This window comes from Balaenoptera acutorostrata, chromosome X, assembly GCF_949987535.1.
Source record: "Balaenoptera acutorostrata chromosome X, mBalAcu1.1, whole genome shotgun sequence".
In the NCBI taxonomy this organism is placed as follows: domain Eukaryota; kingdom Metazoa; phylum Chordata; class Mammalia; order Artiodactyla; family Balaenopteridae; genus Balaenoptera; species Balaenoptera acutorostrata.
In genome coordinates, this window is record NC_080085.1 from 133,006,308 (window position 1) to 133,023,672 (window position 17,365).

General features: G+C 41.1%; 1 protein-coding gene across 1 annotated transcript; it reads left to right on the forward strand.

Annotated features, from left to right (window-relative positions):
* Positions 1 to 11,366, forward strand: LOC130706337 (phosphatidylinositol-binding clathrin assembly protein-like). Its single transcript, XM_057537726.1, has 9 exons — positions 1 to 79; positions 1,908 to 2,050; positions 5,181 to 5,256; positions 6,167 to 6,269; positions 6,430 to 6,523; positions 6,644 to 6,755; positions 7,654 to 7,760; positions 8,484 to 8,525; positions 11,319 to 11,366. The coding sequence occupies exons 1-9, from the start codon at positions 1 to 3 to the stop codon at positions 11,364 to 11,366; spliced, it is 804 nt and encodes a 267-aa protein (XP_057393709.1).
* The last annotated feature ends 5,999 nt before the right edge of the window (positions 11,367 to 17,365 follow it).

Below are 17,365 nucleotides of genomic sequence, written 5' to 3' on the forward strand. Positions count from 1 at the left end.
ATGGGGTCGTCCGCATCCAAGGCTGCCCTCAGAGCGACCACCGATGAGCCCTCCGAGCCCGGGCCGAAACACCTGGCGGGTGAGTAGGCCCTGCTAGGGCGCCATCTCCGTGCCTCTAATGGCGGCGGCGCGCGCGGCCTCCCAGCCCCTTCCCCACCACGCCCCGCGCCGTGCACTTCGTGGGGGGGGGGGAGGGGGGCTTTGATTGAGCCTGGAACACAACCACTGGCCTCTTTAACTCCAAACATTTAACTCTTTACGAGTTCCTCATGTACCTTAGTACGTAACAGGCAGTGGAGTAACAACCCAGGCTTCTGAGAAGGGTCTCGTTCTTAACGTTGGCTGTTGCCCGAAGACGCCCCAGCACACAGTGACTTCGCAATCTGTGCTGTTGGCAATATACATAAATCCTACTGCCTTTGAAACCTTCGTAGCCGACTCAACCTTTTGATCACCTCTTGATTTTCGTATTTGGCTTTCATTGACTTAATATGCATTTGTCTTCTAAAGTTTTATCTTCTTATCATCATGATAATGGGCATGTATTACAGCAACTAACAGTTCACCAAGTTAAGTAGATTAATTTCCTTTATATGTATATTTAAAGCTTCCTGAGCATTATTCTCAACAGGCCCCATATTTGATTCTGGGGCGATGTATGGAATCTAGCCCTGGATTGGGATGTAACATGTGCCAGAATTGACTTCTCAAGACCTGAAGGATGAGCAATAGTTATCGATGTGAATGATGCATGGAAGCAAACAGGGGCACTTGAATCAGTACCAGGATAGCTGAAAGATTCAGTCCAAAGGCTGAAATCGTGCAAAAGCAGAAATAAAAGACTTGCAGAGGAAACTTCACAGGAAGAGGAATGAAGCAGACCTAGAGATTTACAACATAGCAGAGAATCTCATGCTTCATAACCTTAGACATGGCACAGCAACCGGCACATGGTAAGGCGTTGACGCTGAGGACATACATTTGTTGAATAAGTGAATCTGACTTGACAGGGTCAGCCTGTTGCGCTAATCCGCTAGCATATTTGTTAAGCATCCTTCTCAGTACCTATCCTACATATATGCATATGAAGATGCTAAGTAATGAATAAGTGCTAGGGATGAAGTTGTTTTATAATTATAGTTTATAGATGGTTTGGGAAGCAAGGAGAATATTTCAGCTGATAAACAGCAGGGAATCATTGCATATTCTTCAATAGGAAAAACGAAACAATGAAACTTAGGTTTTGAGGGGCTGTATAAAGTCAGTTGATTAGTGGTTATAAACTTGAGGCAGGAAATCAGAAGCTGTTGCAATAAACCAGGTACAAGGCTATGAGGAAGTGGACTCAAGAAGAAGAAGCAATAAGGAATTAAAAGATGCAAACCAAAGGGTCAGACATTGGGAGACACCACAAGGAAAGCTCCTGACTGAATCTTCATAGAATGACACTTTTCTTGAGAGAGGCAGAATGACATGATGGTTAATACCTTGGTTTTCAGGGTCAAACAAACCTGATTTCAAATCCCAGCCCTTCCACTTAATTACCTGTATGACCTTGGGCATATTACTTACCTTCTTGAGTCTTATTCATTCATTTAAGAAGTATTTACCATAATTTGTTATGTGCCAGCTACTGTGCTGGGTCTTCGGGAGACAGTGGTGACCAAAATGGACACAATCCCAACCCTCATCAAGTATACAGAACAATAGGATAGACGGGCATTAAATATCATGTAACATGTCAGTACAAATTGTAGTACTCGTAATGAAGAAAATGTTTTGGATTATTCCCTTTGTCACTTCTCTGAGATTTGATTGCATCTGTATTTAAGTTAAAGTTACCAATTTTGGTTTTGAAAGTTATTTCTCAGTCTATATTTTAATGCTTGTCACTGTCTCTAATTTAGATCTAATCCAATACATAAATGGAACAAAAAGGAGTGTTGAACATCTGGCTGATATTCTTTCTGAGAAAACTAGGAGCAGCAGCTGGGTGGTGGTGTTCAAAGCCCTGATTACTGTGCATCACCTTATGGTGCATGGAAATGAGGTGAGCATGGCCTCTATTCAAAGGGTAGTCATTTCCTTACTTTTATTACAAAGGACTGTCAGTACACACTTGCTGAATATGCTTAGTTTGTCAAGGGCTTACTACATTTTTTTAAAACGGAGAATAATGATGCTCTCTATTTTATTTTAAAGATGGTTATCGGTTTTTATCCTACCTCTTGCTTTTGCTTTCATTAGTGACAAGTGGGGGAAGTATGTAACGGTAGATATTAAAAAACAAATTTTTCCATTTTTACTTATGAATATATCTTTGCAATCAGTATTTAAAGTATATTATTTTAACCACTGGATAATAAAGTGGATAATAGAGTGGCTATTTCTCTCAATTCTTTAGATGATTTAGACCAAAAAAAGAGAAAACCCTCAAAAACGTATTGCTGCATAACTGCTTTACTTTACCAGGTAAAGTAAAGCAGAGTTACTACAGCATCACCACAAGACCTCTCCCCACACACACTCTTTGTGTTTTACAGAACAACTGAAATGTTCTACAACATTCAATTACTTATTATTTTCTACTTTAATTTATTTTATTTATTTATTTATTTATTTTTGGCTGTGTTGGGTCCTCGTCTCTGTGCGAGGGCTTTCTCTAGTTGCGGCAAACGGGGGCCACTCTTCATCACGGTGCGCGGGCCTCTCACTATTGTGGCCTCTCTTGTTGTGGAGCACGGGCTGTAGAGTGCAGGCTCAGTAGTTGTGGCTCATGGGCCTAGTTGCTCCGCGGCATGTGGGATCCTCCCAGACCAGGGCTCGAACCCGTGTCCCCTGCATCGGCAGGCAGACTCTCAACCACTGCGCCACCAGGGAAGCCCTATTTCCTACTTTAAATTAACTTTTGTCTCAGTAAGCTTTGCATTAAAAAAATTAAGATTTAGAAATTGATTGCGTTTTGACACTTATTAAGAAGCAACAGTAATTACACAGTATGGTATTGGTAAAAATAAACATATATATATAAAGGGAGCATAATAGATCAGAAGTAGAACTGTACTTATATGGGAGCTTGCTGGCACTAAAAACGTGGGGGAAAGTATGCAATTTAAAATAAAGCCGTTTGGTACAAATAACATCCCTATGGAAAAAATAGAATGAGATCTTTATATTACTCCATATAAAAAATAAATTCCACATGAATGAAATATCTATAAATGCAAAAATCTAAATTTTAAAATTGAAGAAAATGTAGGAGAATATGCTTATGACATTTGAGTAGGGAAGACACCATAAAGTTGCAGTAAGATGTTTGCAGCACATATACTACAGACAAAAGATTGATATTCGGACTACATTATCAGTAAGAAAAAAGCAGTACACTGGAATAATGGACAAAAGAAATGAACAGACAGTACATAGAAAAGGAAACCAGAGTGGCTGATAACCATCTGAAAACATACTCAGATAAGCACAATTTAAAATGTGTGACAGGGCTTCCCTAGTGGCACAGTGGTTAAGAATCCGCCTGCCAATTCAGGGGACGTGGGCTCGAGCCCTGGTCCGGGAAGATCCCACATGCCGCGGAGCAACTAAGCCCGTGCACCACAACTACTGAGCCTGCGCTCTAGAGTCCGTGTGCCACAACTGCTGAGCCCATGCACCACAACTGCTGAAGCTCGCGTGCCTAGAGCCCGTGCTCCACAACAAAGAGAAGCCACTGCAATGAGAAGCCCGCACACCGCAACAAAGAGTAGCCCCCGCTCGCCACGACTAGAGAAAGCCTGCACATAGCAACGGAGACCCAAGAGCCAAAAATAAATAAAATAAAATAAATAAATTTATAAAATAAAATAAAATGTGTGACAGTATCAAGAGCTGGGACCCTGAGGAAATGGGAACTCGCATACCCTGTGGATGCCATCCATACATTACCATATCAGGAATGAGAGAAGTAACATCACAACAGATTCCATGGATATTAAGAGGATGATAAAGGAATACTATGAACAACTCTGTGTACTTCTGTATCTAATGCTGGGTGAAGGATTGGAGAGGAGTGCCTTGAGACATGTTTAATAAAATTGAAAATGCCCAGTGACCCAGCAAATACACTTCTCATAGCATGTTTATAATAATTAAAAGTTGGAAATCACCTGAATTTCCATCAGTGGGCAACAGATAACTAAAATGAAGTGTTTATACAATGAAATACTAATAGGATGTATACCAACAAGGCTAGATCTCAAAAACAATGCTAGTAGAGTCCAATATCATTTATATAAATTTTTAAAATTCACAGTAAATATTTGTCCACGGAACAAATATATATGAAACTATAAAGAAAATAGGCTGTAAAGGTAACACATTAAAATTATGATAATGGTTACTTCCAGGTAGGAGAAGGAAATTGAACTTGGGGATGGGGCAAAGGGCACTTTTAACTTTACGTGTAAGACTTTATTCCTCTTATTTTAAAAATAGACTTGAAGTAGATATGTCCAAAAGTTAGTAGTTGTCATTTATGGGTAGTGGGGTACACAGATGTACCAGATTATTGTTTTTATTTTTCTATTAATTAAATTATTAAATAATTTAACATTAATTATTAAAATAATTCTATAATTACAGTTGACCCTTGAACATCATGGGTTTGAACTGCACGGGTCACTTGTATGTGGCTTTTTTCCATAGTAAATACTATAGCACTACACTATCTGTGGTTGGTTGAATCGTGGACGTGGAATCATGGTTACAGAGGTACAGCATCTACAGAGAGCTGACTATAAATTATATGTGGATTTTCGACTGCATGGTGGGTTGGTGCCCCTAACCCCCGAGTTGTTCACGGGTCAACTGTATTTCAAATTCCTCAAAATTCAAAAAGGGAGAAGTGACTAGATAGAAAGTCATGGGTGAAAAGTGTGTATTCACATTAGCTTTAATGTTTAACCCCTCGTTTATTTAGTGGGTATATAAACAGACTAGGCAGCATTGCATATCCTTCAGTTGGCTAGCACAGGGTGTGATGGTGCTCGCCTTAATCAATGCTCCTGAAATAGATAGAAGCTGTATGATAGAATTATGTTAAGTATGCATTCACAATGACAAAATCATGAGGGAACTCTCTTTGTGGACAGAAACTAATTTTAGAATTTGGCACATTTCTTTCATAGCGATTCATCCAACATCTTGCATCTAGAAACTCTTTGTTCACTTTATACAACTTCCTGGATAAAAGTGTCACAGAAGGTAAGCTGATTCTTTGATGGAAATATTTCTCTGTGGCAAGGAGGGAAATGTTCTGAAAACCATCCGTGGTTAAAAAAAAATCGTTCTGAATTATGAACGATGTGATGTGGTGTACATTTTATGATGGAAAATAATTTCTAAATTCATTCATACAACACATATTTGAGTAGTTACTGAGAATAACACAATATGCAGGCCTTTACTCAGTGAGGCTTTCCTGGGTCAGTCTCCTTTCTCTGCCTGAGTTTTATTCTTTCCGCTTCTCAGCAACTAACCATCTCGTGTTTTTCTTTTCTTTTGTTTGTCTATGAATCACCATTGAGAGTGTAAGATCTATGAAGGCATGGATTTTTGTCTGTTTTGTTCACTACTGAACCTTCAGCATCTAGGACAGTGCCCGGATCATAGGAAGCACTGAACAATTGTTGAATGAAAAAATAAATTGAATAAATGAATTCAATGAGGAGCTGAGTTTCTATCATGGCCTGTCTCTCTCCATTTTGTCTATGAAGTAGGGTCAAGGTCATTTGTTGAGTGGAAGGAGGGTGGGGGAGGGATGGTACCAATGGGATAGGGAGTGTCAGGAAAATGCTAAGAATTTACAATAGTTTCCTTGGAAATGTGAAAGGAACTAATAAAGTTCAGTTATTTCCCCTGTTCAATAATGTCACCATCAATACTACATCATGAGGTGATATCAAGACTTTGAGGAAATAAAAAATAATCTTTAACAGAAAGTTTGAGGAATGTTGTACTAGATGATTAATAAGCCATTCTAGTCTTTGTGCTTCAAAGATGTTGTTGAGTTATATGGGTGAATGTAAAATGGTAAGTCTTTGCATTTATTCACATATATGGTAAATGGTTAACATTGGTGAAACTGGAAATAATAAAAATATTTCATTTTTAGGCTATACTATGTCAACCTTCATCAGACGATATAGCAGGTACTTGAATGAAAAGTCACTCGCATATAGACTGATTGCATATGACATCACCAAAACCAAGAGAGGGTAGGTAAATATCATTGGTTTGTAAGCAAGAAGTACTGAAATACATATGTGCTCTGATATGTAGTTTGTCAAAAACACAGCTTTATTTGAAGATGCCAGTGTCACAGTGCTTCTCACACTCAATTATTATTGCTGTTATGAATTTTTTTCTCTCTTACAGGACGGATGGTGTGATGAGAACGATGAACACTGAGGAGCTGCTGAACACTCTTGCGGTTATTCAAACTCAGTTTGATGCTCTTCTTTATTTTAATGTAAGAGCTTTATAAATCCTTTGGAAAAATATTGGTAAACAGCATTGTTTACCTGTAGGTGGGAGAGGGAATTTTTAAAAATTGTGGTGGTAATTGATTACTCTTTTATTTAATTTCCAGGCAAATCCTGACGAAATAACTAATGGTATAATACATGCTGCTTTCATGCTCCTCTTTAAGGATTTTCTTCGCCTCTTTGCAGCCTATAATGAGGGGATCCTTAATCTGCTAGGTAAGCTAAAGAATAGGCATTACTTAAAAAAAATAAACTGGTAAAAATAATTTATTTGTAAAAATCTTTTATCTCTACATTTAGACTCATATGTGTTTTAGATTCAAAATAGAAGATCCTTGCAGGGTCATACGTATTTTTAAATAATGAGACATCATATTCCTTTTTTTGGTTAAAAATAATTGGCTAATCAGCCACAGAAGTTTTCAGTTTGTATATAAGTGCTAACTGTTATTTCTGGGAAACTTATCAGGAAATCAACATGGGTTGCCATATTTATACATTACACACTAAGTCCCACTCCACCAAGGTCAGATAATACAGTTCTGACTTTCCTAAGATATAGCCTATAATATAACTAATTGTTTTGATCATATACAAGCGTATGTTTCTTAGGCTTTTCAGGAAATTTCAGTCATCATTTAGCCCTAATGAGTGATTCATTTCATAGGAGGTGTTCTCCAAACTTCGTTGATGAGAATTTGAGATATTTCTCATACTGAAGAAGTGTATAATACATTTGTAGAGTTATAAAGGTAGGAAACACAGCCCCTTCCGTCAGAGACCATCAGAGCTTGATGTTAATCAAAAAGATTCCAGACCAGAAGTTGTAGAAATTAAACTATCTAAATTATATGTGTACACTATTACATGCCATACATATTACCAGCACCACTGTTCAGCATGCAGTAGTTCCTCTATAAAAATCTGTTGATTATACTTATACAAGCAGTGTTGTTGCTTGTTAAAGCAGAAAATAACTAGATTAAAACTAATTGTTTTCAGCAAGTTAAAATCATATCCAGAGTCAACTTAACACAGAATCATCAGAATGGAGTGAAACTTGGAATTGCTACGATATTAGCTCCTTTGTTGTAATTTATTTTTCTATTTTTAGGCAAGTATTTTGACATGAGGAAGAACCAATGCAAGGAAAGTTTGGGTATTTACATCAGGTTCCTTGAAAGAAGGACCAAATTGGCACAGTTCCTGAAAGTTGCAAAGGTACAGAAATCTATTTGTATACGAGGCTTTTGTGCTGTTTTCTGTATTAGTTTAGTATCCTGTATAACTATACCTCTACCCCACCACCATGCCACACAAACACACAGACATTGGTAGTTTAAACTATTTTGTAAACAGTACAGCTAAAAGCTAGAATTAGGTACTTCAAATGTACCTTCCAATGCGTTTGTGGTCAAAAACAATCTTAGAAGGATTTCTGTTTGTGGCCATGAGGATAACTGATACCAAGCTTACCCTCCCACCAGAAAAAACTCTAAAACCAGGCCAAAAGATATATGACATGAGTCTTTTAAGGCAGCGGATAATAGGTAGAACAGGTCTGTGATCAGTGAGAGAAGGAAATATATGAGGTGAGCCGCATGTTTGCCCCAATAGCTGATTCTGACTACTTGAAAAATTAGAACACATTTGTATGATATCCAAAATGCAGCTTAGCTCTTCCCAAAACAGCAAAGATTCAACATCTGGTGAGTCCTTTCTTTTTTAATTTTATCCTAAGAACAAATATAAGTTTATGCTTAAGTGTGCAAGGTATACGTTAGCCTGATGTTTTTCTTGATCAGGGTGTGAACCAGCCCAGCAAGGCATTCATGCTCTTGGAGTATTTTCTCTTTAGCGTACAAATTGGTCTCACACTTACTTTTCTTTGTTAACACTCCTGGCTGTAATGTTTTCTTTTTTCCCCTTTTTTTGTGATTTCAGCAAGTTGGAATTGACCAGAATGACATTCCATATCTTAATCAGGTCAGTATATCTCTCATCTGTGTTTAAGTGGCTTTTTAATTTTATTTATTTATTTATTTTTGGCTGTGTTGGGTCTTCGTCGCTGAGCGCGGGCTTTCTCTAGTTGCGGCGAGCAGGGGCTACTTGACGTTGCGGTGCGTGGGCTTCTCATCGCGGTGGCTTCTCTTGTTGTGGAGCACTGGCTCTAATGCGTGGGCTTCAGTAGTTATGGTGCACGGGCTCAGTAGTTGTGGCTCATGGGCTCTAGAGCACAGGCTCAGTAGTTGTGGTGCACGGGCTTAGTTGCTCCGCGGCATGTGGGATCTTCCTGGACCAGAGCTCGAACCTGTGTCCCCTGCATTAGCAGGCAGATTGTTAACCGCTGCACCACCAAGGAAGTCCCTAAGTGACTTTTTGTTTTTATGTTGTGTTTATTATATTAATCATCATCTGAGACTCCATCATTTTCCATATACTTACATGTGTATTTTCATTTCCCCAAGAGTAACATTTATATTTATACTTATATATACATAGGCTTGTGTCTTCTGAACAGGTCTGTGAGCTGTAGGTCTCATAAAAGAGAGCATTCCTCTCTGAGAGCTAAGTGGCGACTCATAGTATAACAACTCCAGCATGCTTTTTATTTTGTTTTTATTTTTTATTATTTTTTAAATACTTTTATTGGAGTATAATTGCTTTACAATGGTGTGTTAGTTTCTGCTTTATAACAAAGTGAATCAGTTATACATATACATATATCCCTAAATCTCTTCCCTCTTGCGTCTCCCTCCCTCCCACCCTCCCTATCCCACCCCTCTAGCTGGTCACAAAGCACCGAGCTGATCTCCCTGTGCTATGCGGCTGCTTCCCACTAGCTATCTATTTTACATTTGGTCGTGTCTATATGTCCATGCCACTCTCTCACTTTGTCCCAGCTTACCCTTCCCCCTCCCCATATCCCCAAGTTCATTCTCTAGTAGGTCTGTGTCGTTATTCCTGTCTTGCCCCTCGGTTCTTCATGACCAATTATTTTATTTTATTTTTTTTAGATTCAATATATATGTGTTAGCATACGGTATTTGTTTTTCTCTTTCTGACTTACTTCACTCTGTATGACAGACTCTAACTCCATCCACCTCACTACAAATACCTCCATTTCATTTCTTTTTATGGCTGAGTAATATTCCATTGTATATATGTGCCACATCTTCTTTATCCATTCATCCGATGATGGACACTTAGGTTGCTTCCATGTCCCGGCTATTGTGAATAGAGCTGCAATGAACATTGTGGTACATGACTCTTTTTGAATTATGGTTTTCTCAGGGTATATGCCCAGTAGTGGGATTGCTGGGTCGTATGGTAGTTCTATTTTTAGTTTTTTAAGGAACCTCCATACTGTTCTCCATAGTGGCTGTATCAATTTACATTCCCACCAACAGTGCAAGAGGGTTCCCTTTTCTCCACACCCTCTCCAGCATTTATTGTTTGTAGATTTTTTGATGATGGCCATTCTGACCGGTGGGAGATGATATCGCATTGTAATTTTGATTTGCATTTCTCTAATGATTAATGATGTTGAGCATCCTTTCATGTGTTTGTTGGCAATCTGTATATCTTCTTTGGAGAAATGTCTGTTTAGGTCTTCTGCCCATTTTTGGATTGGGTTGTTTGTTTTTTTTGATATTGAGCTGCATGAGCTGCTTGTAAACTTTGGAGATCAATCCTTTGTCAGTTGCTTCATTTGCAAATATTTTCTCCCATTATGAGGGTTGTCTTTTCGTCATGTTTATGGTTTCCTTTGCTGTGCAAAAGCTTTTAAGTTTCATTAGGTCCCATTTGTTTGTTTTTATTTCCATTTCTCTAGGAGGTGGGTCAAAAAGGATCTTGCTGTGATGTATGTCATAGAGTGTTCTGCCTATGTTTTCCTCTAAGAGTTTGATAGTGTCTGGCCTTACATTTAGGTCTTTAATCCATTTTGAGTTTATTTTTGTGTATGCTGTTAAGGAGTGTTCTAATTTCGTTCTTTTACATGTAGCTGTCCAGTTTTCCCAGCACCACTTACTGAAGAGGCTGTCTTTTCTCCATTGTATATTCTTGTCTCCTTTATCAAAGATAAGGTGACCATATGCCAGCATGCTTTTTAAATGGACAGAACTGATTGGAGGAAACAGGAGACTATTGGGAATAATGAATTTAGGCTTGAGGCCACCTTGCCTACCTTTCAGGTGTGTAATCTCAAGCAACTCATTTCCATTCTCCGTCCCTCGTCTATGCAAATGCAGAATGGGCGTGTTACTCTTGTCTACCTCATAGCAGGGTTGTGAGAATCAAATGAACTCAGGCCTTTTCCTTCCGCAGTGGGTGTGATGTGAGGCAGAGGTGGCCATGCAGCAGGTGAGGATGAAGCGAGGGTCTGGCAGCCTGCACCCCATCCCAGGTGTATCATAAGGCTTGAGCAGCAGGGGTTGCTGGCCCAGCCTGGACCTGCTCTGGGCCCCAAACTAATATGGCAGGCCACCTTAGGTCACTTGGAATATGGGCCAAAGCAGTCTTCCTTGGTATCCAGAATGCAAAGAGACCTACCAATAGTCATGTTTCCTTTTTTGGGATGAGATGTGCAAGATGCAACCATTTGTCTTCTGTTTTCAATGGGATTTTCTGGTAGATCCCTGGCCACTGAAACCCTAAAAAGTTTACTGTTATGGAAGGCTCCTGAATGTTTGTAGGGTTTACCTCCTATCTGGAGTGCATATAACTTTCCAAGGTCTCCACTGTACTGGCACCTCCCTGTTCATCTGATCCATTTAGCATGAAGATCATGAACAGAAGTGGATCAATGCGATTTATGAGGCGTGACCAGATGGTCTAGACTTCTTCTGACCATATTCTGACATATGGGTTGAGAGAGTTAACACAGCCTGGGTCAGAGTATAAATGTATAGCATTGCCCATTCCACGTGCCTACAAACTCTTACTGATCCACACTTTAGATGGCAATGGAAAGCAGAACATTGACCGAACTGTTAGCCACATACCATGTTCCTGAGACTACATTAACCCACCTCTACCAAAGGAACTATAGTGGCTGCAGTTGGGTTACTACTTGATTGATTATGCTGTAGTATGTCACTCTCCAGGGCCTGACTGGTTTGGGGGCCATACTGGTGAATTATATGGAGATAGGGTGGGGACCATCACCCCTGCATCCTTTTTATCTTTAAGATTGGCACTGATTGCTGCCATCTTCCTAGGAGGATCTTGTTTATTTTTACTGTTGCGACTGGATGGCAGGAAGGGGGGTGGAGTAGAGGTCTCCATATCGTCTCCAACAAGGGAGACTCAGGACTTTCACAGCCATCCCCCTGGATCTCCCCATCCCATGAGTCAGGGCTTTTACTCTTTCCCAGTGCCTGACTGTGGTGTGGCAGACCTGCCTTGGTTGGGACTGGAGGAATGGGGAGAAGTCTGTAAAGAGAGAGAGGGTGATGATGTGGGGTGAGGAAATTGAGAGGATTTGGGATCCAGAACACGGTGCACCCAGCAGTGGCCTCAGGTGAGAGGGTAGAGGAGGTTGGGAGGAGAAGGTAGTTGCAGATGCAAATAAATCTTGGGTTTGGTGGCAGAGAAGGAGAGAGTTTCTGTCTGATGTCTTCTCAAAAATCTTTCAAGGACTGCATCTTCATTCCCATCTTGCCCCTAGGTTCTTCATGACCATTTTTATTTTTAGATTCCATATATATGTGTTAGCATACAGTATTTGTTTTTCTCTTTCTGACTTACTTCACTCTGTATGACAGACTCTAGGTCCATCCACCTCACTACAAATAACTCGATTTCATTTCTTTTTATGGCTGAGTAATATTCCATTGTGTATATGTGCCACATCTTCTTTATCCATTCATCTGTCGATGGACACTTTGGTTGCTTCCATGTCCTGGCTATTGTAAATAGAGCTGCAATGAACATTTTGGTACATGACTCTTTTTCAATTATGGTTTTCCCAGGGCATATGCCCAGTAGTGGGATTGCTGGGTCGTATGGTAGTTCTATTTTTAGTTTTTTTTTTTTTTTTTTTAAATATTTTATTCAAATCACATTTATTTTATATTTATTTATTTATTTATTTATGGCTGTGTTGGGTCTTCGTTTCTGTGCGAGGGCTTCCTCCCGTTGCGGCAAGCGGGGGCCACTCTTCATCGCGGTGCGCGGGCCTCTCACTATCGCGGCCTCTCTTGTTGTGGAGCACAAGCTCCAGATGCGCAGGCTCAGTAATTGTGGCTCACGGGCCTAGTTGCTCTGCGGCATGTGGGATCTTCCCAGACCAGGGCTCGAACCCGTGTGCCCTGCATTGGCAGGCAGATTCTCAACCACTGCGCCACCAGGGAAGCCCTATTTTTAGTTTTTTAAGGAACGTCCATACTGTTCTGCATAGTGGCTGTATCAATTTACATTCCCACCAACAGTGCAAGAGGGTTCCCTTTTCTCCACACCCTCTCCAGCATTTATTGTTTGTAGATTTTTTGATGATGGCCATTCTGACCGGTGGGAGATGATGTCTCATTGTAGTTTTCATTTGCATTTCTCTAATGATTAATGATGTTGAGCATCCTTTCATGTGTCTGTTGGCAATCTGTATATCTTCTTTGGAGAAATGTCTCTTTAGGTCTTCTGCCCATTTTTGGATTGGGTTGTTTGTTTTTTTAATGTTGAGCTGCATGAGCTGCTTGTAAATTGCAGACCTACTAGAGAATGGACTTGAGGATATGGGGAGGGGGAAGGGTAAGCTGGGACAAAGTGAGAGAGTGGCATGGACGTATATACACTACCAAACGTAAAATAGATAGCTAGTGGGAAGCAGCCGCATAGCACAGGGAGATCAGCTCTGTGCTTTGTGACCACCTAGAGGGGTGGGATAGGGAGGGTGGGAGGGAGGGAGATGCAAGAGGGAAGAGATATGGGGACTTATGTATATGTATAACTGATTCACTTTGTTATAAAGCAGAAACTAACACACCATTGTAAAGCAATTATACTCCAATAAAGATGTAAAAAAAAAATCTTTCAAGGAAAGAAATGTGTCCTCACAAGCATTCCTTCATGTACAGATAGGTACGAAAGAGACCTATTTTGTGCACAGACATTGAACCCCACAGAATGGTCCACAACAGGAACCATTGTTGGATGAAATAACGCACAAATTCCTGAATGAGAATTCAGATAACCAGACGGAGAGACAATGAGAATATCTGGGTTAGTAGGGGAGAAGATGGAATTTCATTGCCCAAAGTCACCATAATTGGTGGATTTAAATCAACATTCATTCACAGACACAGGCCTGACCCCTACCAGGAAGAAGGAGCTATAATGAATGAGGTACACTCCTAGCCCCTGAGTTCCTGCAAAAGAGACCTCACTTCCTTGAGGTGGTGAAGCTGGGAAGGGTTCCTGTGCTGAGAACCACAGCTTGGCTGTCATGGGGGCCCAGAGGAGCATCAGTTGACCTGGGCTTGGCATCTTGGCCTTGGCCTCCTTCAGTGCTCAGCACCTGTGGCCAGAGCTCTAGGGGACATCTGACTGTCGGTCGGCCAGTTTCTCTCGTGCTTGCAACAGTCTTTATGTGAAGCAAGAGCTGCTAAACTGTTAGGTGCAGGCTCACCATTTTCAGGCTCTGCCAAACCCTTGTGTCTTCTGAAGGGGCGTCTCCCTCATTTCCTCGGCTGATCCTTCCTCCTTGATTTCGACACTGTCTAGGGCTCACAGAGCCTCCTGCGAGTGGCTGTCTGGTGCGTCTGCCTGTGTCCATGCGTCTTCTTTCCACCATCACCTGCCGTTCATGTTGAGTGCAACTCCCGGAAACTCGCTAGCAGCGTCTGCTCTGTCTGCCATTCGATGCACTTTTATTTTTCCCCAGAGCCGTTCAAACCTACGTCTCTGGGCCACACCCCTCATCAGAGCTCCAGGGGCACAAACTCGGGGACCTACCAGATGGCTCCGCCCTGCTGGGTACCAGCTTTGCCTTAGCATAGCCGTGGTTTTGGTGGGCGGAGGGCCACTGTGTGCCTCACACAAGCGCTCTGACAGCCTCACGCCTACCCTTTCGCTGGGAAGCTCCGTTTTGGGGCCTTGTAAGTTTTCGGTCGTTCCGAGCAGGGTTCTGCTAATCACGGGTGACAGCTTTGCCACAAATTTATAGCTGTCGGTGAATTATCTGAAAGCAAATCGGATGAAAAAGAATGTTGCCAACCAACACTGTGCAAGTAGTGACAACTTCTATTTATTTATTATTTTGTTGTATATTTATTGAGTGACTGAATGAGTGAACTAGAAATGCTCTGTGTTGCCCTGGTGATGCTGGGAGTCGCCTGGTCATTTTGGGCTCCCTCCGCCCCTCTTTGCTGTCTAGTATGTTTGAACCTTTGAAGCTCACTCTGGACTCCAGACTTCCTGGTGTCCCTGCTGCTGAGGGGCCTGTGAGCTCTGGCAAGGAACAGATTCTCCAATTCCTCTGTGTTCAGGGTGCCCACGTGGTTAAGAGGCGTCCCTAGGGGGATCTTCTCCTGGTCCTCATATTTGGTCCAGCAGGAAATCCCTCTGAGCAGAGTTCTGCTTGGATGCCTCAGCCCGGCAGCCCGGCCGCACTGAGTGGTATCCAGGCTCCTCTGAGTGTGTATACCTCTTGTGCCATTATTGTCATTCATAGCACTCCCTTTTCCTCTCAGAATGGTCCCTCAGCCCTGCCCACACCTCTGTGAACAGTTCCTTCATTAAACCCTTCTCCAGCTGCTAGCTCAGCAGCATCTATGTCCGTCTTTGCCACCACACCATCATCCTAGCTTCAACTCGGATCCTTTCGCTTCCCCATATATCTGCCCCCTGCTGTTTCTTTTCCGCAATGCAACCAGAATGCTGATCTGAGAACTTCCAAAATACAGATCACTCCTCACTTCGAAGTCATCCGGTATTCTCAAGTTAAAGTCCAAACTCCACAACATTGCGTTGATTTTAAGGTCTTGCATCGTCGAATCCCTCCCAGCTTCATCTCCTCCACGCTCCCCTTGGCAACATGGTTCACCTTTATTCGTGGTCTGTGCCATATGCCCTCCTGCCATGCTCATTCCTCTCCTAGTATCCTACTTTTCTCCTGGGTATCCTTCAGCTCTCAGCTCAGTTGTTACTTTGTTCAGGAGTGCTTGCTTCTCTGACATCCCTGACTTGGTCAGATTCACTTACTTAAACACTACCTATCATGCACCTCTCTTTCACAGTACTTTTCACAACTTTCATTTTACATTTAGTTGTTGGATTATTTGATACCTCTCCTGCGCCAGACCTGTAGACTGGGGCCACAAGCAAAAACAACCTAGTTGCAGGCTCCATGACCTGGGAAGCTCCAGTCTACAGTGAACAAAACAGACCAAATCTCTGTCTTCATGGAGTTTTATATTTTATTGCAAGGAGACGGATAATAAACATACACGGAAAGAAACCTATAATCTCAGGGAAGATAATTGCCAGGAAGAAAAAGAAAACTTAGTGAGGGTACAGAGACTGTTGGTAGGTACTGTTTTATCTAGGATGGCCAAGGAAATCCCAGTTGAGGAGGTGACATTTCAGGAGAGACCAGAGACGGTGAGTGAGATTCTCTCTCCCTCTTCCCCAGTAGGCTTAATGTTTTACTTAAATTTATTCAGTAATCTAGTGACTCATGAAGGAACCATAAGTAATGAATAATTTCAAGCCCAATGTCTCCTCCAAAGGAAATACATATTTTAGCAGCATCTTGCTACTTTTAATAATGAATTTACTTCTAGCAATTATTTAGCTTTAATCATTTGCTATACAGGTATCTTAATTTTATTCAAAATCTTTTTATGATATAGGAGAGTATGAATTTGCTAAGAACTATCTATCAAAAAACAACTTTTTTCCTAATAACTTTATTTTTAGGTATCCTGCAATTTACTTGAAGCACTAACACAGCATTTAGCTTCTTTGGAAGAGAAAAATGACATTTTACCTCCTTATAGGTAAGTTGATAAATGTCTTAATATAGGTTAATTTTGTTTTCATCTAAGTAATTTCTCTCATTTTAGCAACATCACAGTGACTAAATAAATTACAGGCTTTGAATATGGTGAAATGCTATACAGCCATTTTAAATGATAATATGGGATACAGTATTTCAGTCTTTTGTGGGATTCCATACGCTTCACAAAGGAACATCTTTTGTTATACTGAGTGGTTCTCAAAGTCAGAAGTTGGCACTTGAATAACCCCTCTTTGAAGAATTTGATTTCTTCCCTTGGGGACTCCCCTAGTGAGAATAACTGTTGTGCATAGTAACATTCAAGATGAATGTGTGTGTACGCATGCATATACACAAACCCACATACACGTGCTCCTCTATATGTGCACACATACACAAATTGAATAATATAAACTTTGAGGTATATCACTTCAAAAATGTTCACGTTAGCTATTTCTGACTGGAAAAATTATGGTTGATTTCAGTTTTCTGTTTGTACTTTTCAGTATTGTGAAAATTTCAAAAATTTTATTTTTGGCTGCGTTGGGTCTTCGTTGCGGTGCACGGGCTTCTCATTGTGGTGGCTTCTCTTGTTGGGCTGCGTGGGCTCTAGGCACGTGGGCTTCAGTAGTTGTGGCACGTGGGCTCAGTAGTTGTGGCACATGGGCTTCAGTAGTTGTGGCTCACGGGCTTAGTTGCTCTGCGGCATGTGGGATCTTCCCGGACCAGGGCTTGAACCCGTGTCCTCTGCATTGGCAGGCGGATTCTTAACCACTGTGCCACCAGAGAAGCCCTGTTGACTATTTCTTAATTATCTCTTTATCATAGA

Bases quoted from the DNA above. Each gene is read 5' to 3' on its own strand.
- LOC130706337 (XM_057537726.1), top strand. From the start codon at position 1: ATGGGGTCGTCCGCATCCAAGGCTGCCCTCAGAGCGACCACCGATGAG. The intron at 5,257-6,166 runs GTAAGCTGATTC...TTTCATTTTTAG, and splicing joins GGATAAAAGTGTCACAGAAG to GCTATACTATGTCAACCTTC. The intron at 6,524-6,643 runs GTAAGAGCTTTA...TTTAATTTCCAG, and splicing joins ATGCTCTTCTTTATTTTAAT to GCAAATCCTGACGAAATAAC.